This window comes from Ambystoma mexicanum, chromosome 2p (genome assembly GCF_040938575.1).
Source record: "Ambystoma mexicanum isolate Mex_15411 chromosome 2p, UKY_AmexF1_1, whole genome shotgun sequence".
In the NCBI taxonomy this organism is placed as follows: domain Eukaryota; kingdom Metazoa; phylum Chordata; class Amphibia; order Caudata; family Ambystomatidae; genus Ambystoma; species Ambystoma mexicanum.
The window spans coordinates 1295985484-1296006604 of record NC_090923.1 but is presented as its reverse complement, the minus strand read 5'-3'; the positions used below and the strand labels follow the sequence as shown (position 1 = coordinate 1296006604).

At 46.2% G+C, this 21121-nt stretch overlaps 1 protein-coding gene across 2 annotated transcripts in view; it reads left to right on the top strand.

The window, feature by feature from the left end:
* The first annotated feature begins 5152 nt into the window (after positions 1-5152).
* RAC1 (Rac family small GTPase 1) overlaps positions 5153-21121 on the top strand; it is a 208895-nt gene continuing 192926 nt past the window's right edge. Inside the window, exon 1 of one of the 2 annotated variants that reach the window (XM_069645625.1) lies at positions 5153-5445. In XM_069645625.1, the coding sequence (XP_069501726.1) occupies positions 5411-5445 (35 nt within the window). In that variant the 5' untranslated portion in view covers positions 5153-5410. The remainder of the gene's footprint in view (positions 5446-21121) is intronic. The other variant, XM_069645624.1, reaches the window with a different exon arrangement.

The following is a 21121-nucleotide window of genomic DNA, read 5'->3' as shown; positions in this document are numbered from 1 at the left end:
GGGCCCCTGTTATCTGACAGGATAGGCACGTGCTAACGAGTGTCTCGACCCGCTCCTCGATCTGGGGAAACCATACTCGGTGCCGAATACGGGCTTTTGTCCTTACCAGTCCTTGGTGTCCTTCATGCGCTAGGGCCACTATCCTGTCTTGTATTTTGAGAGGGATTACGATGCGGTTTCCTCTTAGTATCAGTCCACCTTCTGTGACTGACAAGTCTTGCCGGACTGTGAATATGCCAGACAAAAACCCTTTTGCTTCCGCTGTTCTGTTGTGCGTGTGTCTCATGAAGGTCTTCCAGTCACCTGAGAGGATGGCATCCTTCACTAAGTCACAACACGTGTCCTTGAGCGTTTCCGCCTCGATTTCCTCGATGCTCACCGCCTTGGGTCTCATCGCGTGCACCACTTGACATATGTGTTCCTCCGTCTCTGCAGCTACTTGGATCTCTTGTTGGGTGGCCTCTCGCGGATGCCTGGAGAGAAAATCCGCCGGGTTTCCGCTGCCCGGTTGGTAGATGAGATCAAAGTCATATTGCTGGAGGTGTAGTAACCACTTGGTGATTCGTGCCGGAGGGTGTGCTGACGTCCCCATGAAAATGGGTAGTAGGGGCTTGTGGTCCGTGATCGTCGTGAACCGACGCCCATATAAGTAGAGGTGAAAATGCCGGCACCCCCACAGCACAGCGATGGCCTCCTTTTCGATGTGTGAGTACCTTTGTTCGGTCTCTGTGAGGGCTCTCGATGCATATGCTATCGGTCTCTTCTCCCCTTCCTTCGTGACTTGCATTAGGATGGCTCCGAGCCCCATGGGGCTTGCATCCACGAACAGTTCTGTGGGCAGCTCGGTGCTATAGTAGGCCATCTTGGTGTCGGCGGACAGGGAGTCCTTGATGCTCTCGAACGCGTCCTGGCATGTCTGCCCCCAATCCCACTTGACGTTGGCCTTGGTGAGTTCCCGCAACGGCTCAGATAGTGTGGCCAGGTTTCGGATGAACATCCCGCAGTAGGTGGCCATGCCTAGGAAGCTGCGCACTTCTGTGGGGGTCATCAGTGGGCTTGCAGCCTGAATGTCTGCGACCTTCAGCGGGTCAGGGGAGATGCCTGTGCTGCCAAACTTGTACACAAAAAAAGTAATCTCCGATTTGAGGAACTCACACTTCTCCCGGTGTATTGTGAGCCCAGCATCTTGTAGTCTGCCCAGTAAAACGTGAAGCCTCTTGATATGGATTTCTTTGTCGGGGGCGTGAATCAAAATATCATCGCTCACGTTGAGGACACCAGGGATGCCTCTGATGACCTCCTGGATGGTTTGCTGGAATACCTCAGCAGCAGACGATATTCCGAAACTTAGGCGTTTGTATCTCCGCAGCCCCAAATGCGTCGAGAATGTTGTAATGTAGCGAGAGTCTCTGTGGAGTTTGAGTTGATGATATCCCGCCTTGAGATCAATCTTTGAGAATACACACGACCCTGTGAGGTCAGCCACGATTTCGTCGATCGTTGGGGTGATGTGGCGTTCTCTTTTAATGGCAGTGTTGGGGAGACGCATGTCTATGCAGATCCGCACCTTTCCAGGCTGCTTAGGCTTCCGTGTCACCACCATTGGAGAGACCCACGGTGTGGGCCCTGTGACCTCCTCAATGATGCCCGCTTCTTCCAACGCCTTGAGTTCCTGCTCCACTTGTTCTCTCATGTGGAATGGCGTTCTCCGGTGCCTAACGGCTTTCGGCTGCACTGTTTCATCAATATGAAGTTTGATGGTTTTCCCTTTTAAACAGCCTATTCCCTCTTGCAAGTCAGGGTATTGGTTCAGCATCTGCTCCACCTCCTTGTCTTCGTTGACATGGCAGATGAATTGGACCACTCCCAGATCCTCTGCTGCGTCCCCACTCAGGAGGCTCTCAATTCCTGCCTTCACGACATAGACCTTGGACCATAGTCTGTTTTTTCCGTGTTCCAGCGTAGTGCGGAACCTGCCAATCACCGGCAGGGGCTTTCGACTGCCGTATGCATACAACAGAGTGTCTGTGCTTTTCAGCTCTGGTGTAGGGTTTAGAGTCTGGAAAATGCTTTTGGGCATGACGTTCACCGAGGCGCCTGTGTCGATGGTCATGAGAATGCACTGGTTTTGGATGGTGACCATGCACTTGCGCCTTCGGACGGCTTTTCTTCGTGGTCCCCGACCTTGGCAGAGTGCAGACACCAGGTATACCTTCCTCCCTTTTCTCTCGATGTCCTTGGTGGGGTCCTGCTGCATCGCCGAGACATCATCCCCTTCATCCTCCGTGGAAGAGTTGGCCACTGCGACCCTTCTGGCGCTGGCTTGCTTCTTTTTCTTGGTCGCGTTCTTCTCCGGCGGGTTTTGTGGGGGCTGTATGGGGGTGTCCGCTGATCGGCATACCTTTGCGTAATGATCCTTCCGGCCGCATGCTCCACATGTGGTGCCTTGAGCAGGACAGTTGCGACGGCCATGACGTGGGCCACCGCACCAGCCGCACTCTGTGGGCCCCGGAATGCGCGGTTGCCACCTGTTTTGGCCGTAACCTCCACTGTTGTCGTCCCTCGAGGATTGTCTGTTGGTGATCCGGGCCACCATAGCTGTGTTGAGAGCAGGTTGCAGCCTGTGTAGCGTGGCCTCCATGTTGGCCGCTCTGGTGTGGGCCAGTTCCCTTTCACGTCCTAGTTCAAGGATCCGCTGTAGGGGAATACCCTTTTCGCTAAGTATCAGGCTCCTTAGCTTTTCCGAGTGTATCCCGTTGATGATTTGCCTCCTGATCTCCCTCTCCACGTTCGTGAACTCGCAGGACATGGCTAGCTTTCTCAGACGGGTGTGATATGCATCAAGGGTTTCCTCCGCTGCCTGTAAGGTGGTGCAGAAGAGAAACGTCTCATAGTCTGGATTTAGTTGAGGGAGAAAATGAGCCGTGAGGGCATCTTTCGCGTTTTGGTATGCATCCTGGCCATCATCAACGTTCAGGGAGTTGAAAATGCGCAGTACCTCGTCACCCACGCTGAGTAGTAGGTGTGCCTTCATTTTCCTGGGCGCCGTAATCTCTTTGCACTCCATCGCCATCTCAAATTTCTGAATCCACAGCTGCCATCTGGGTCCGCTCGATGATGGATCCGTGAATGGGTCAAACGGCTGGACCAGTGTCGACGAACTCCCGTGTGTGAGGTGGAGGTGACGTCATGGACAGGTTCGCCGCAATTCTGGACGGCGTGGTGGGCCCAGGCGTGGACGTGCCGGCCGCCATGTTGGCGTGGACCTGATCGGTGTTGTCGTGAGTTCTTCCGACTACCACCAGCGCCGCGACGTCGGGCCTACCTTGGAGGTGCTGCCGTTCCCAGGCGCTTTGTGGGACAGTTCAGGGCCTGGCGCTCCCGTCACTCCGTGTTGCTGCCCTCTGGTGTTGGATGCCAGATGCCACCAGGTTCTCCAGTGCCCAGAGGAAGAGCTTTGGTCATGGTGGATGGGGCGAAAAACGGAGTGGCAGAGAGAAGGAAGAGAGAAATTTTTTTTTTTTTTTTTTGGGGTGGGGGGTCACGTGTGTGATTCCACCCCCACCGGGTGTCCAAAAATTTTGCTGCGATGGCTGTAGGGCGTTAGGGTGCCTTCAAAACACTGAGCGTGTAGTGGAGTTAATCTCGCCTCGTCGCCATTGTTATGTTGTCAGCCCTCGGCCTGCGCGCGCGGGGGCTGGCAGAATGCTGGTAGGCCGCGCGGCCTGTTGCGCAGCTCCAGCGGGAGCCGAATGATCACACACCCACACAGGTTGCTGGTCGGCCCCGGAACTGCCTCCCGAACGCAGGGGCGGGGCTTTTATTTAGGACGCCCTGCGTCACCGCGTAGCGGGACGCAGGGCGGAACTTAACAGAGGGTGGCCCATGGATGTCTTTCAGTGCATCTTTGCTTTATCTATCTTGTAACAGAATAGAGCAAGTCTCCTTGTCTACAAGAGGCTCGTGGTGTCATTTACAGTCAGACAGGGTCAAGGGACTGAAAGCTGGGATTGTCCCTAAAAGCGTGGTTGATATGGTAACCTTACTTCCAGGTGATCTAAAATGCCAGCAAGTATGGAAACGGTCCCTAGGACAGCTGTGTATTCTGTAAATCAACCAATTTTTTTTGAATGTATAAAACGTGCGTCTTCGACACAATTATCAATTACTGTTCTTTTTCTCTTAAAATAACAACACGCTGTATTAGAACATACAAAGTTCTAACAAAAAACTGAAAATAAATAAACTAAATGTGACGGAGGTTGTTTAAATCTTTGCGGCGCTTGTATACATCGGTGGACTCTAGGATTTTATTTGTAAGAAATTGCCCCTAGGGCACAGACGACCACTTCCCTTACAAACAAGGGGGCGCGCATGAAGTCATCAATGCGTGGGCGCGCCAAAGGAAACGTGCCTGCAATTTAAGGCCGCGCGTTGTCGTCACATCGAGAGAGACGGTGTTGTCGGAAAGCTGGCAGCCTCGGTCTCTGACAACCATCTTGGAAATGAGATCAAATCACTGCAATTATATTCTGGCTTATTGCATTTTGCAGATATTTATGAGCACCTCAGTGGCATTTGGTATCAACAAATATGCTTGAACTAAACTTTAAAATAGGCTTTACTGATAGAATGTTTTACTGTAAAGAAGTGCTGAAAATTACATCAATCTTGTAAGGGTTGACATATTTGGCTTTCAGGTTACTTTTGCTGCATTTCTCACTTAGGTGACCAAGAAATCACATCTGTTCAAAAATGTACCACCGCTGGTCTCGGCTCCTGCACAACGAGCAGGAGCTGCTTTTGGTACACTTTAAGATAACTTCCATCTTGGAGCTGTGTTTCCTAGAATGCCATACGGCATTGATATACTGTGATAAGCAAGATTTGTTTCGAGCAATTCTATGATCATTAAAAGATGTAAAAAAACATATTTGAAATACGCCAGTAAAACACGAAAAATGAGTTATTTTAAACAATTCATTGTTTTTTTAAGCTTGACTATATTTCTTTCCGGATTTTTACAATGTTTAAAGTGCTTTTCATATTTTAAAGGCTCGATTTCGATCGTACCTATAACAAATTGCCAGATACCCGTTATGTTGGTGCAAAACGTTTGACAAGATAATTGTAACGTCATGTGATAGTGTTCGTAATAGCTATCCCTTTTCTCTTTCCATGGTGCATTAGTGGACGCCTCTCTCCGCTCGTCCCCGCCCCCCTGAGGTGAGGCCGGATGTGCTTTTCGCGCCACTTCCTGTTTCCTTGCAGCTCAGTCTAGGGTTTAGGGTGGTGGCCGCTGGTGCCTGAGATCGGCTTCTAGGGAGTGTCTGGCCGAGGTTTGAACAGTGGGTCGCGAATCCAGCAGCCCCCGCCGAGCGATCCAGTCGCACTTCCAAACAGCGCCACCATGCAGGCCATCAAGTGTGTGGTGGTGGGTGACGGGTAAGTGACGACTGGAACCGCGCCCTATGGTTATTAATGCTCCCCCCCAAAGTGGGCACCCCCTTCTCACCTTTTTTAAAATCGCATTTGTGCACCCTTAAACCATCTTATAGCTATGTCCCCTTCCCTCGCATGACTTGTATATAGTGTGATTGCCCCTGCCGCTATCACCACCACCCCGCTTCCGCGCTCGCTGTCATATTGCCATCACTCTCAATCGCCCATTCTGCCATCCCACTTGCATCGTGCTTAATTTTTCAGGCTAGCTCTGAATGCAGTGTTAGGAGTTTTGCATATACACTTCTCTTGTAAATGGGACGTTGCATTTTTATTTGTCCGGTGACTGAATTGACAACCATTTGGGGTGGGGTCGTAATATTGACGTGGGTGGTAACCGGCGAAAAGTACATTTTGTTGTGCTGGTTGGAACATCATTTTGTGTGTGTCTGACCACACAAAGCCAGTGATCGTGCACGAGTCAACCTTTTTGATATTGTAGCTACATATTTCCAGATGTTGTTTGCTGTAACCTCCATTATCCCCCTACCATCGCAACTGCTGCTGCGGCGGGGGGCGTTATACTAACATCTGGAATGCATCTGCGAATGGACTCTAGTTTCCTGTCTGCCATTGATAGGTCGGGTTGTCTACTTTCTTTTTACCTACCTAATTGTGCAACCTGGTTACCAGCATTCTGATACGTTGTCTTCTCGTTTTTTTAACCACGCTTGGGTCCAATTTACCAAAATGTTTTTCAATGGGGAAAGTCTCATTGAAAAAAATGCTTTTGTAAATCGGACGCACAGTTCTCCCCCTTCCCCCCCCCCCTTTAATCCATGTTCATGGCATAGATCTCGTTTTAGTAAATAAGACGTGTATTCGAAGACACCGCTCAAAGTGGTAATATTCATGTAGTTAAACGTGCTAGCTACTCGATTTTCCCGGAATGCGTTTTTGTTTTATACAAAAGGCTTACTAGAAAGTATGCAGTACACACGAGTTAATCGCTACTATTTAGTTACAGTCGCCGCCTGTATGTTTTTTTGATTTGTCCGTTGGTTCGGCCGAACGGATTGATATTCCAGTTTCTCATTGCCAGGGGAATACGATTCCATGTGTTACTTTCGGGAAAGTCACATCCTGTTGAGAAACTCTCCACGCCCACTGTTGCCACATTTCTGTTCTCCCAGCGCTCTTTTTTTCTTGAATTATCCATTTGTAGTATTGAACCGATGTAAAGGTGCTACTGCAGATGTAATCATATCTACGGAAATGCCCGCAGTGGTTATTTTTGTTTCCTTGTTAAGTACTTGTACACAATTTACCACTTTGGCTACTGACCCCAGGAAGAAACACGAACATGTTACTGGTAGCTTCCTCACAATCAATTTTGCACCAGGCGTGTCCAGGAATGATCTAGTTGGGTATTTTATGTAGCAATGCAACGGTGTCTGTGAGAACCTTAGATACAGCAGCTTCTGCCGGATAAAGAATCGGAATCACACACGGGGTTCCAGTTAATTAATCGAGTATCTGTGTGTAACTAGTCAAATGTGTAGGTTTTGAATTGGAAGTACTCGCCTGAATACAATGTCTCATTCCCACTCTTCCCTTCCTGTCGGTACCACATTAGAGATTCCCTTGATGATGCGAAAACGGGATTCTCTTGACCCCTGGTTCCGTGTGTCCGATGGAGAATTCCGGTAACTGGTAGCCTGTATTAAATTTCATATTTTCTATTTGGATCACTGGTGTGGGGGTTCGAAGTGTTATTTCTTACCTTGTTGTCCGCCGATTCTGCATGGCAGTAAAGTGTTTTTTTGCTGGAATACTTCTTTGCACCAAGTTATTCCTGCATGTTGAAAGCTACAGTCGACCTCTGCATGTACTACCGGTGCAAACATTCATGGAGCTTTTTGGGCGAAAAAGCTCACGTGTCCATTTCCCATTCTTATGGGGGGTGTTTACCTATTTTTAGGAGTATAAGTTGCTGTTTCACCCCGTATTTGCAGGGCTGCACAGAACTGCTTACTGCCCGGTAGTCAATTGTTGCTTGACAGTGGTTGGTGCCAACTTCTAGGCCTGGTGCAATTTCCATTTTACCAATGCATTCTTGGGGAAGAGGCGTGTTGGTGATGGGCCAGTAGTTGCAAAGTCGTCTGGGTCCAGGTCGTTTTTTAAAATGTGTGTGTGTGTGTGTATATATATATATATATATATATATATATAAAATTCAGTTTTTACAAACCTTTTAAAAAAGAAAACCGCATACGAAAGAAAAATAGTTTAGAGTCCGCCACCTCTTTCCTAGTTCGTCTGGTTCACAGCCGTCGTCGTGAACAAGCAGATAATAGTGTAACTACAGGTTAGTCACAGGCTTAGCGTCTAAAGTCTTTTAGAATACGCAAAAAGGTGGTCAGTGCGCATAAAACCGATCTATTGGAGCCATCAAACAGCGCTCTCCACCAGTCCTCTTTAGCGAGGAACTGGAATTTGTTTGTGACTGGCCCAAAAGTGGTGTTCCTTTGCTGCTCCAGTCCAGGACATGACACTGTCAAGTGTTTAAGGGTTTCATATTTTGCACCACAAAGTTGACACGATGGGTCCGAATCGTCGGACTGGGACCAAAAGTTTACACGCTCCTTAGTAGGCAACGCGTTAAGCCTAAACTGCATGTATAGTGTTCTCGAGCGTTGATCCGGGAAGCGCGCTAGGTATTCCGGTAACTGGCCATAAGCTCTTGCTTCTCCGGGATCGTCTTTCATCATCCACGAGTCAGATCTCAGTTTACGTGTCTCTGGGTTGTGAAGTATTTCAATTTGCAGTGGTGGATTCATTTGCACTGTTTTCCTAAATAAACTTAGCAGGTTCCAAGCGACACTGGCTTTCATTGAGATGCATCCAAGTTTGTACCTTATGCAGGCCGTTGCAATTCCTCTAGGCCGGTGTGGAACTTTCGACCAGAAGATGTTTTCTAGCGAGTTCCATACATCGTACCCGCAGCCAAAAACATTTTCGCCACCATATATCAAGGCTGGTACCACTTTTTGCTCGAAGAAAATCAGTCGGTTTTAGGGAGAATTTGCCAAATTTATTGTTAATCAATGACGCCTGACATGCCAGCTGTCGGCATTTGCTTTTTGTTAGCTCCATCCATGGTGCGTCATTTCTACTAGCACTAATTCTCAACCCTAGATAAGTGGCATTCTTTACAATCCCGATCCACTCCTTATCAAGGTGCCAATTGAATTTTTTCTTGTTTCCGCTGTTACCTGTTTTTCACATTTCCCCTTGTTGATAATAAGGCCATTCAATGTTAGATATTTTTCCACAGCACAAGGTTTACGTTGAAGGCCTATGGGTGTTGAATCCAAGAGGATAAGATCATCCGCGTAAACAAGATAGTCAATGTGAGTGCCATGTATTTTAGGGGGGAACATATTCAACTCCTTAAAGATCTCTTTTATGTAACAAGTTGAAAATGCTGGCTGCTAGGGGGCACCCTTGTTTCACTCCCCTCAACGTATCAATTGGTGCTGATAAATTTTCCTTAACATCTAATCTGACTCTGATTGAAGTATTTGTGTGTAATTCACGAATGGCTGCCAATAAGCTAGGACAGTTCCATGCACTCGGCTTTCTCCAAAGCAGATCTCTATTTATGCTGTTGAACGCTTGTGATAGGTCTATTAGAGCTAAATAGACCTTTGAGTTCGATGCGCTTCCATCTTCAGAAGATTCAACAGGAGGTTGACACCACAGCCCACCCCTTTCACGAAGCCAGTTTGTCTTGGATCGACCTGGTTGCATTCAGTAGACCACTTCTGAAGTTGATGTTGCAACAGGGTGGCATTGGCAAATGCGTAAAGCCCCTAGTGTTCCAAGATCCCAAGATGTATTTTGGGCAGTGGTTTAGGGCCTGGCGCTAATTGGAATAATCAGTGTTCCGTGTACCAGCAACCCAAGACCAGTCGTTTTCATTATCTGCCTGAGAAGCAAGTTCTTGTAAATTGTCTGCATTGTGGGTGGCACTGTTCAATCCTTGGATAGTTATCCTTATACAGTCATTCGTGACGTTTTAAGCAGGTTCTCGGAGTCTGAAAGCGCAGTTTGTGAGGTAGCCACAGGACGTGTCACCAGAGAAGTTCGATTAGCTGCAGACACATCCAACGGATGCGCTCTACTATTGAGTGCTCTACAAAATATTTCTCCGTTTCTCTGGATGCAGGTCTCATTGGTGCTGTGGAGATGTCGAAGCCCACTGACATTAATACAGGACCTGCTTCTAGCAGTGCATCCGCTATAAGTTCGGACTGGAGGTGTAGTATTACCGCGTCGTTTTTAGATTCACTGTAAAATTCTACAATTTTCAGATCACCAGATTCAATGGCTCGGAACAAGATGACACAACTCCAATACGCTGTGGCGATTTAAGATTAAATCATCAGGTGACTCTGTGCATTCCAGAAGTATTTGGTGAGCCAATGGTGTATTCAGTGTTGCCTCGCTTCTTTGGGTCTTTTAAGGTTGGAGGAATATTTTTAGAGCCATCTCTTCCAGTTCGTCTCAGTTCCTTGTAGGATTGATGCTCGACTCTGGTTGTGTATCAAGTGTGCAAGCCTTTTTGTGGACTTTTTGGTTGTGGGATGTATTAGACCATACTGACTCTGGCTTACAACAGCTGTCGAAAGTTGTTTGAGGTTCAGTTGCTCTCAAATTACCATCCATTTTGTTGGTTTTTGCTACTATCTTACGACGTTTTTCGTCGAGTGTCATAAATATGAACTCAGGTTTGTCAAGGAGATCCCGCGGTGTTGTAATTTGCTGAATCACTTCACACCGTCTTACTACTTTACTGTGTTGTGGAGGCAATGTTATGCCGTACGCCTTCGCTCTACAGGGTAGAGCAGGCACAGGAGGAGCTTTGGCGTCTAATTGTGGTAGGGCAGACAGTTGTGGCATTCGGGAGCCTTTTAACGTTCCATCAACGTTGCCAATCGTTTGGTCATTGTTAGATGGGCCGGCCACTTCTTTGATTTCCTTCTGTGCTTTAGCCTCTGATTGTGGTAGTGCAGGCAGTTGTGGCATTTGGGCGGTGGTCAGCGCTCCGTCAGCGTTGCCAATCATTTGGTCGTTAGATGTACTGGGCACTTCTTTGATTCCCTCAGTCTGACACGGCTCCACCCCATCATTGTCGTTGTAGGTTGACATGTTCATTAGCTCCTCAGAGATATTACAAGAATCATTTGTTGGCTCAACAACTTGGTCATGCACAATTGCAGCTTCGTTAGTAGGGCCTTTGAGTACTCCCCGTGTTTGTTTTGTGATTGTACTGTTAACTGTGACGTTAAACAGTTTTGATATTTCTTAAGAATTTCCGTGAGTCGTTTCCACGCTTTGTTTTCTTCAGGCGTTGATTTTTATTTTTTTTATTTTTCTTATTTATTTATTTTTTTTGCACGTGTCTCTGGGGTTTTTTGAAGTCCCGCTGGTATTAGTGGTGTTCTTAGAAGTTTTAAATATGTCAAAAAGATCGGGGGAATTGGCGTCGGCTTGTTTGTCGATAGTCCTTGCCAACCAGGGAAGGCTGAGGAAGCAGGTCAGAAGAGGACGCTGTTTGAGGGTCTAGGAGGGCCAAGTTACTTGGAGATTGACTTGCCAAAAGAATGTCGTGGAATAGCGTGACTTTCGCCTTTTCTTTTTCAGGCAATGAGAGAGCTCCAGCCATCTTTAGAGCACTTGCTTGACCTTCAGGAATGGCAAGGGGAGGAAACTCATGTGACGGGGTGACTCCCTCTAGAGTTGAAGCTGTTAGATCCGTTATGACCTTGTTCCCTCGAGTAGTGTTTGAAGTTGGGCTCTCAAGTTTTAGATCTGTTGTGGGAAATAATTTAGTTACAGCTTCATTTGTCACGGGCAAAACAGTTGTAATGGAGGAAAGGCCTCTAAGATTGCGAATAGGAGTCGCGTCAATACATATGTTTTCCTCGACGTGTCTTTCACGCTTATTTTCCCATTCATACAGTGTTTCGGCTTTTTGTTGGAATAAGTTCAGTGCGTGTTTCGCCACATCGGCTAACGTTTCTTGTCCAAGTTTGCATTTTTAGCGATCTCCACTGATGATGATTTAAACATTTATTTTTAGGGTGCTTGGGCTTTGCATGATTCTGGTAGGCGGTGTCGGCAGCTCATTTATCTGCTTTAGGTTGGCAGTGTGGATGGGTAAGGTTGGTTTTGTGATGTGAGGGGCCAGTCCAGGTTTGTTTTGTGGGATCGATAGCAGGCGGTACATATTTTTGTGGTATCTATCCTGTTTTATTTCATCACATCTGGGTGAAAACATTAATAGCGTTTTTTCCGTAGCCTTGAAGGAGGTGAGGGGATTATATAGGGTGAGGCACTTGATTTGAGCAGTTTTTGACTGTCACGAGAGCTTGACTTCCCAGAGGCCAAAATAGTTGATATGCCTTTTTTATTTTTTTTAACCTCTTGGACCAGTGCCGGTCTAGATTGAGGATATCTGTTCCTCCACATTTTATGTCACTTATTTGAGTGGTGCACTTGTTTAGTTCCATGAACCTCGGAGAAGGGGGCTTAACCCTGATGCGACTTAGTTGAAAGGGGAGGGGCAAGTGCATCAAGCAGTTCAGTTATAGTTTGGTTTGGATTTGACAAGAAAGAGTAAAGGGCTGCTGGGGTTGGGTAAAGTGACTAATTTGTTTTGTAATACTTCTGATGGGGTGGCGAGTAACTGAAGAGTTTACTCAATGTGGTGGTCTTAACATGTCGCCTTGTTAGGAGGTTATAGGATAGGAATGGTGGTGTTGTATGTCCAGATATTCGGGTAGGCTTAACAAATTGTCTTTGGTTATGGAGAGGGAAGGGGTGCTGTGCAGAGCAGTAGTTGAAGTAGCTCCTGGGTGTCCACATTTTTCCCTCACCAGAACTTAATTACCTCGGCCTAGGAGCTATTTAATCCCAGTCTCCTGAGTGCTCAAGACTGTATTAATTTATTGGATTCCTTAAAAATGAGCTGCACATGAGGATTACAAGTAATGTGCAGATTAAAAGGAAATACTACATGTGTACTTGTGTCCATTACAGACGATTATCATGCTTTCTAGAATTTTCCCAGTGCATCTTTATTCAAATCCCAGGGGCCAGCAGAATGTTTGTCAAATGGGTATTTGACTGTTGCACCCGTTGGCTTGAAGTGAAAAAAGCTACTGTTAGCTGTTTGGGTCTGGCTAACCAGGCTTTTTCTATGTTCTATCCAGGAACTTGATGACACCCAGCAATTTCAAACCGCAGATGGGCACAGGTCCAGATCCTAATAGGCACTGTCAACGTCCATGTCCTCAGTTGATTATGCTGGTGATGAAAAACTGGGACTAAGTAGGAGCAGATGGCTCAAATGACCAGCCACACTCCTCTAAACCTGGTGAAGGAGTACTGGGGGGTGTGGGGGAGGCAGTAGTTTGGTACAAAATGTTGGAGGCCGATCTTGGCACGTGACCTGGGGCGCAAGCTTCTGAGTCTGGTGGAATGGTACTGCGTTTAGGCTCAAATTGAAACCGTACCTGTAGATTGAGGATGTCCCACAGAGCAAAAATCACAGATCCCTTGATAGGATATGAACTGCATATTGAAAAGGTATCCACGCTAGAATCAGCGAACTTGTATGTACTGAATTCTGGCAGGTTGTCTTAAATACAGTCCTCTCAATTTACTTATACAACCATTTATTTATTTGTATAGCGCTGCAGACCATAGGCATCAGAGTGCTTTCCATACAGACAGGGAGGGACATGGTGACGGGACAACAAATAGGTGTGTGTGGATCAGTTTAAACAGTGCTCAAATTAGTAGGTGATTATTTAAAAAAGGTTTGTTTCTTTTAAAACCTTTCAGATTTGTTTCGGTTTTTAAGGTCTCGGGTAGTGTTACATTTTGCTATTGCTTTGGCAGGGAAGGCCCTACCTAAGCCATGCGATTATGATTTTTTTTATTTATTTTTTTAGATGGCTTGGTCTGTAAGGGACCTTTGTTCATGGATCTGATTTCGAATTGGTTCGTATCTCTTGAATTGGTTCTGGAGGTGTATAGGGCCATTTCCATTTGTGTAGCGGTGAACCAACATCAGGGATTTGAATGTGATTCGTTCCTCTATGGCTAGCCAATGCAAGTCCCTCCTTTTTCCTGTGATGTGTTCTTTTCTTTTTGTCGGTGATGGTTCCAACCGCGTTGTTCTGGATCACCTGTCACTGATTTATGCATTTTTTTTATTTTTTTTACTGGCTCACAGCATTAGGGCATTTCCATAGTCTAATCTTGAGAGAATAGTGGCTCTAGCTATGGTTGTGCTGTTTTGCTTATTTAATTGGGGTTTGATTGTCTTCAGGATTATTGGCAGTTTCTTTTTAAGTATGCTATCTGGGCTTCTGCTCCAAGTGATGCCTGCATATAGATTCCTAGTGTTTTTCACTTTTTCCGACACTAATTGGTGTTTGTTTGATATGAAATGTAGATTAAGCTGGCATGTGGTGAGCCAAAGATCATAAACTCAGTTTTGGTGCAGTTGTTCATCCAGGCTTCGATGGTGTTGTATATGAATGTTAGTTTTGGGCTATCTTGGTTATGATGTCCACTGAGTTCAAACGCCACTGCGTGTCGTCAGCAAAGTTTGTGAAGAATATGCTAAGTTGGGTTAGCAATGTGCATGGGCACCGTAGGTACAAATTAAAAGAAGTGGAGAGAAGCTGGGTCCTTGTGGAATGCCACAATCCACTGGTTTAGTTGTTGATGCGTGGGTTCCCCAACTTGGATGAAAGAAGATATCCATTCAGTGCCTCCCTGGGAGCAATTTCCGACATGATGTAGGGCCTCAAGGAGCTTCCAGTGATCCAGCAAATCAAAAGCTGCCGAAAGGCCCAGTAAGATCAGCAATCCTGCTTTGCCCCTGTCCAGGAGTCCCAGCATTTGTCTGTTGGTCCAACATGGCACATTCAGTGCGGTTTTTCTCACTCCTGACTGCTGTGGATGGAGAAGATTGTAATTCTGTAGAAATTTTGTCTAATATTTTCAATAGGAAATTACAGTTGGTGATGGGTCGGGGATTTGATGGTCCTGTTTTAGTTCTGGTTTCTTGGACAGAGGTGAGACTGTGCCTGTTTTTCTTGTCGTTGGCACAACGTGGTCTCTAAAATAGGCGTTTACCATTCGTGAGGAATGGAATGATATTTGTGTTATCAAGTATGTTTTGGTGGTAGTACGTTTTCTGTACACGATGTGCAGTTTATTTTGGATAGTTTTCCTCATGTTCATGGTTATAGGTGTGAACTGAAATTTAGGACCGTGAGTTTTTTTTGGGTTTCTTCACTGATGTTGGGTTGGGGTGGGCTGATTGTTTTGCACTTCGTTATAGTTTCTCTAGCTTTAAGTATTTTGTTTTAAAATGCTATTTGTACATTTTCGCAGTCTGTCTTGGTGGGTTGAAATGGTGGGGAAAGTTGGGTTGCTCTATGGATTTCAAAATTTGGAAAAGTTTACCTGTGGAGTTTGTGGCCGAGTTAATTTGTTCATGCTTTTTTTTAGTATGGGCAGCTTGTTCTTGTATTCCATGTGTGCGTTCCTCCAGTTGATTTTATTAGTTTCTGTGGGGTCTTTTAAACATTTCCTTTCAAGTTTTCTTTTTTCTTTAAGCGCAATGGATTCTTCATTGAATCGTTTTTGATGGTTTATGTTGGGCCTGACACGTTTGTCTTTTATGGGAGCATGAGTTTCTAGGAGTTCCTGAAAATGGTTGTTAAAAACCACTGACTCTAGTGTTACATTATTCGGTCATCATTCACATGATCAGACTGAGTGCTGGATCATCATTGCCACCTTTTTTCACACAGGGCTTTGCTATTGCATTGTTGTGTGCATGTTTTTTGCTGGCCAGTTTGTGTATTTGTATTGTATTTGTCATTTGTGTAGTGCCATTTTAGCCTCATTGTTTTAATGCGCTGACAATGGGGACGCCCTCGGAAGGGTTGAAGTCCAGAATGTTGTAGGTCATGGAGTACAAGTTAGGGTGTGTGCGCATTTGGCCAAAAAAAAAAGCTAGGCAGGGCTGGTCAGGTTCCGGTAGAGCACCATGCAGTCAGGCCTGTGTGGATGGGTGCTGAGAGGAGTAGGGTGGCGTCGGTGCTAGACTCGCCAATTTATCGTAAGTCATTGCTGCATTCTGCTGTCGGGTGTTGAGGTGTAGTCTGGTGTAAGTAGGCAGTGATTTTATGTGTACAACACAGCCACATTTTGTCATAGTCCTTGCTGTATACGTGTGTGTGTGTGGCTAGCCATGTCTGCAGCCAGTGGAGTAGTATATTATACATTCCTTGCTGCCATTGAGGGCATTTTATTAGGGCACACGCTCGGGTGCTTGGCTTCTTTTGTCAGGGTTGTGCGTCTGTGATAAGTTAGCACCCGCAACAGTCTATTCTGACTATTTGCCACATGAGGTGAAAGGGTGTGCTTCCAGAGTCTACCCAGAAATCAAATGCTTACTGATCATTACCAAGTGCTTTGGTTCATATTTGCACAATACCTGGCTGCCTGCCCCTTTCAGGTGGGTGCTGAGCCGGTACATTGGGATTAGCAATTTTAGGGGTTTTCCAAATGCAGTAAATGGCCAGGTTGTGAGGGCTTTTTTTGAAGGTGTAGTTTTCCGTGCATCGCATGTGTAATCCAGATCGCGGGTGCTAGGATGGAGAAAGCAGAGCCGCCAACTCTGGTGGAGTGGTGCAGTGGAATTGCCAGGTGGAGGACTGAGCCTGATTGGAGGTTTCTGGTGGCTGGTAGTGGATGTTTTTGGTCTGAAGGAACTCTGGTACCGTATAATGGAGGGCTCAGTGTGTGTGTGTGAGAGAAACACATGGCTTTGAAGGTTGCTCTTTAGCTAAATGGGAGTCAGTGCAAAATTCTGAGTGTGGGCATGATATGTTCTCTGGGTGAGAGGACAAGAGCAGCATGGCTGCTGTTTTTGATACGTTGATGTTTTGCTGATCTGGCGTGCTGGAATGCCGACATTGATTGAGTCGTCGTAGTCCTGGCGAGACGTGATAATGGCAAGTACTGCAGAGACTCTGAGGACAAGAGAGGTAAGGATAGGTTAGTTTTAGGATGCATAGGTGGAAATGGCAGGCTCTGGATACCGAGTTGATGTGCTTGGAGAGGGATAGTCTGTCTCCATGGTGCATCCAAGATTTTTGACCGAGGGGTAGGTGGCAGGTGGGGCTCCAAGGGCAGCCGGCCACGGTAAAGGTTGGGGGATCAGAGCAGTTTTGCCACATTTTAGGATCTGATTTGCCCCGGTTGAGGAATAGGTGGTTGTTAGTCATCCACTGGTCGATGTACAAGAGGCGAGGCAGAAGGCTTGCGTCTTGGAGATTTTGTAAATGATCTGTGTGGTTGTTGCAAGTAAGGTTGTGTGAGCAGATGAGTGCTGGTAGAGGTTGAAATGCAGAGGTAAAAGGGAGGCGCCTTTCAGCACCCCTTTTTGTGACTGGGCGGGGGAAGAACAATTTGTGAGCTATTGGGAATAAAGGAGGTGATCCAATTAAGGGCAGAGTCTTTGATGCCTGGGATGAGAAGCCGGTTCCTCAGTGTTGGATGACCGATTGTAGTAAAATCTGCGGATAGATCTAGGGAGAGGAGTGCGGCACACCCATCTGAAATGGCAGTTTTTTTTTTTTTGGTCGTCCCAGATGGTACACCAGAGAAGATTACATTCCACAGAGGGACCCTAATTGGGCCACAGAGACTATTGGCTTCTGTGAGGAGGCCAAGTTGCCTGTGCCGCACGGTCAATTGGTTTGGCAATGAAGTGGGTATTGGAAATTGGGCCGCAACTTGTCTGAGTGAGGGGCTCGAGGCTGGATTATTTGAGAAGTGGTTTTACATGGTTTTGAAAGCCTCTGGGAAAAATGCCTGATGCGCGCACATTCTTTACAATGGAGCATGGTATGCTGCTGGCACGGGGTGGGGGTAAGGATATTTTTTAGAAGGGCTGGTAGGCAAGGGTCTCCAAGCGAGCCTGAGGGCCGGCTAAGTGCTAGTAAGTTGTCAATTGTCCTGGAAAAGAGGGGTTAAAGAAGAGGTAGGGCGAGTAAGAGTTCAGGATTGTGGCGGGTTCGGGTGTCGATGGAGGGTTCAGAGCTAGTTTTGTAGTTGTGTGTTGTCTTTCAAGTGCAACATTGTGAAGTGGATGGATAGTTCATTGCAGAGAGCTTGTGAGTTGGGGGGAGGGGGAGGTCAGGCAGCCAAGGGAATTAAAATTCATGGGGCATTGTGGAGATTCTGTTCGCATAATGTTTATTTGTGCTTTCTTGATTTCGTACACATGAGCCGTCTGTCTTGCAAGGGCCGTTTTGTTAAAGGGGGTGAGGAGTTCGTTGTCCTCCAGGCTCGGTCTAAGCGATGTTTGAGGGGGGGTTGTACCACTTTTGGGGTGTGGTCGATCAGGAGTGGCAGCGAGATGGTGTGAGGGGCGTCATAGCTTCAGAGCCATTGGTCGCAGAGATCGACGGAGGGGTGTCCTTCCTTCGAGAGAGATCTCAAGATTATCAGGTAGGGAATTGACCATGAGTTTATTCCAAAGAGGGAGGGTGGCTGGGTAGTTTGGGGATTGATTGGTGGTAGTGGTTGGGAGTGGGAATGGTATTGAGAGAGAAAGGGATAGTGGCGATCAATCCAGATGAGTGGGCGAGGCGTAAGAGGGGCAACTTCACCACATGTGCAGGAAAGTACATATAGGGTGTGTCCTGGACTGTGGGTTGGGGTGTGAGATCATTTGTGACAGGCCGAGAGCTTCCAGATTGTCAGCGAGGGAGCAGGTCATGCAGTTGGCAGACGCATCAAATCAGATCTTGAAATCTCCCAGCATAGTGAATGCAGGTTGCTCGATCAGCGTGGGTGAGAGGGAGTCACGGAGAGAATCGGCAAAGTGTCGGTCGTAGCAGGGTGGCCTATATAAGAGAAGGACGCTCTGGGTGACTGATGGGCTTAGTCGGAACTTAGCGAGAAGGGATTTGCATTTGGTGTTGCCAGGAAGACTATTGGTGGAAATTACTGACTGGTGTTTGTGTAAGATGGCTAGGCTCCCCTGATCTACTGGGCCTGTTGTGTACTAGCGGGGAGGTAAGGCTCCGTGTGCGATGGGGTTGAGATAATCGTTGAACTAGGTTTCTGTGATGGAAAGGAAGTCTGTTTGAAGAACAGGGGGTCATTTTCGACCAGAAACTGCTTAAAATAAACTTTGAAGGTGGCTGATGGATTCTCACGAAGGATGACTGACTGTACCATATCATAAAGATGAGAATATCTTATTGCATGCTCTTAATTTGTAACTAGGACAGTCCAAATCTGGGATATACCTTTCAAATTGCAATGGATTAAAAGCCCCCTTTATGTTTTCCAAATGCACAGCACATTTTTAGGTTTAGTATTTGGCTGCGGAATAATTAATTTAGGGACAATATAAACTCTTCTTAAACCTTGTTTAGAAACGACTAACATTTAGTAGATTGTATCTGTTAAGCATCGGTAGCTTTTAAAACTAAAATATTCCATTATCTGCCAAAGACTTGGTGGACTGGGCATCGCCTCCACCTGCTTGGCTGCCATTAGCAATGTAGTTAGTTACCTTTCTTGCCTTAGATAACCAAAGATGGCCGCTGAACAGAACTGGCAGGTCCAAGACGACATTGCAGGCTCCCATGGAAACTGCACTTCCAGAACGGATGGCCAGCATCCTGCCATTATCATCTCATTTAATATATTTGCCTATGTTGCAACAGACTAAGGGCCTAATTCGCAGAATCATTTTATAATGGCAAAACCCCATTGGAAAAACGCTCGGTAGAAAAAGGGCCTTAATGTGTAGACAGTTATGTGGGTTAGATGGAACGCGCAGGAGCTGCTTGCAGCCTTTTTTCCTCTTTTGATTTGGTTTCTTGAAGCATTGCCACCATTACGCTGCCTTCTGAGAAATTCCACCTTGTGCCTCCGATATCGCATATCTAACTCCTTTCATTTGTTTACCTTTTTGCTGGGGTCTGCAACCATTCGCTTTCAAAGATGGAGAGGAGGGTGGGGGGGTATTTAAGAAGCGCCTTGCTTAGATCCGAAAAAAGTCAACGGTACCCATGTTTTATTGGTCTTTTCTTTTCAACATTTGTCCATTTATCCCCCATTATTTTTTTTTTTTGCTTTGGAACAAAAATAACCTGCAACTAGTAGCTTTCAATATTTATTGAAATGAGAAATGTAATCCTTCAATGCCTTATAATTGGTTGCTCGCGGACCAGAGTACCTGCATGTGTAGCCAGGATACATGTTCACATTTCCACATTCAAAATAAACGGCTGTCACTGCTATTTTTGCTCTAACAATGCGGTTCACAGTAAAATAGAGCCATTTTATTCATTGCGCAGACATGGGCCTCTGAGACACGATTGGCAACTTGGAAGAGTTGGCAAGAGACCTATATTTTAAATTATGAATAAATACTGAAAGGAAACAAAATGATTTCATCTGTATTTATGTCCAAAAATCAGTAAAGGCGAAGTTAATAGCCGCTCATTATTATGAGACGGGCAGGGAGCCAAAACACTAAATGCCCACTGAAAAGCTATAGGTCCCTTTGTCAGCAAGTGGCTGATGTGTAGGAACCTTAGGGCAATGAGGTGTTAACACTTCTGTATACCCAGAGGGAAAGTGGTGAACTGAAGGGCTGCAGAAAACGCAGCTTTTAAGGGAGGTGCTGTGAAGTGCACTTTAAAGCCCCAGAACGAAAGGAAGATATTGCGGCCTTACAATGCTAATGCCTGGCACCATAGGGGCTATTGTCCTGAGGCCCCTTTAACTGAAAAGGTTGAAGGGCCCAGACGTCATTGCTGTAAGTGTTTTGGACTACACCTCCGACCCCCCCATCCTACATTCTTAGCCAGTGTAGTTAATGCTGATCATGTTTTAGTCCAATGCACCTAGAGAGCAGGCGGTTGCAGATCCCTGGATTATTGTATTCCATTCACTGGTTAACTTGCTGTGCTTTCCATTGGGATGTGCCAGAACAACCATTCAAATACTTTTGTTTTGATTCAGCCTCTTGATCGGAGAACATTGCTCTCCAGTTGGCACAGCAATCCCACCCACAACAAAACATAGAACTATACTATAACTATGGAACTCGCTCCCCACAGCTCTCAGAGCAGAGAACTCTCCCCGCCTTCAGACATTTTTTTTAAAACTTCTCTCCAACTAATCCTTTGAATGCACTGTATATTTCTTGTGTACCAAAAAACCAAAATGTTAATCCTGCAACTAAGATGCACTCTTTACAAGCGCCACGTAGCCCCGGGGCTGTCTACACGCTCTACAAATGCGAATAAATAAATGGAAGTGGTGGCGATCAGAAGCAGGCACCACTAATATGGTCTTCTGGCCCCAAACCTCCACAACCGGAACATAAGGTACTTATGCATGTAAATAAAATGGTATGTAAACATGGGATAAGAATTGCATATCTATGTAAACCAGACAACCAAGATAATATGGACAGAAATTACGAACTGTCAACGTAAGGAAATAAGCGAAGCCAATACCGCTAAACGAGAAATGCTAGCTCCTCACCCAA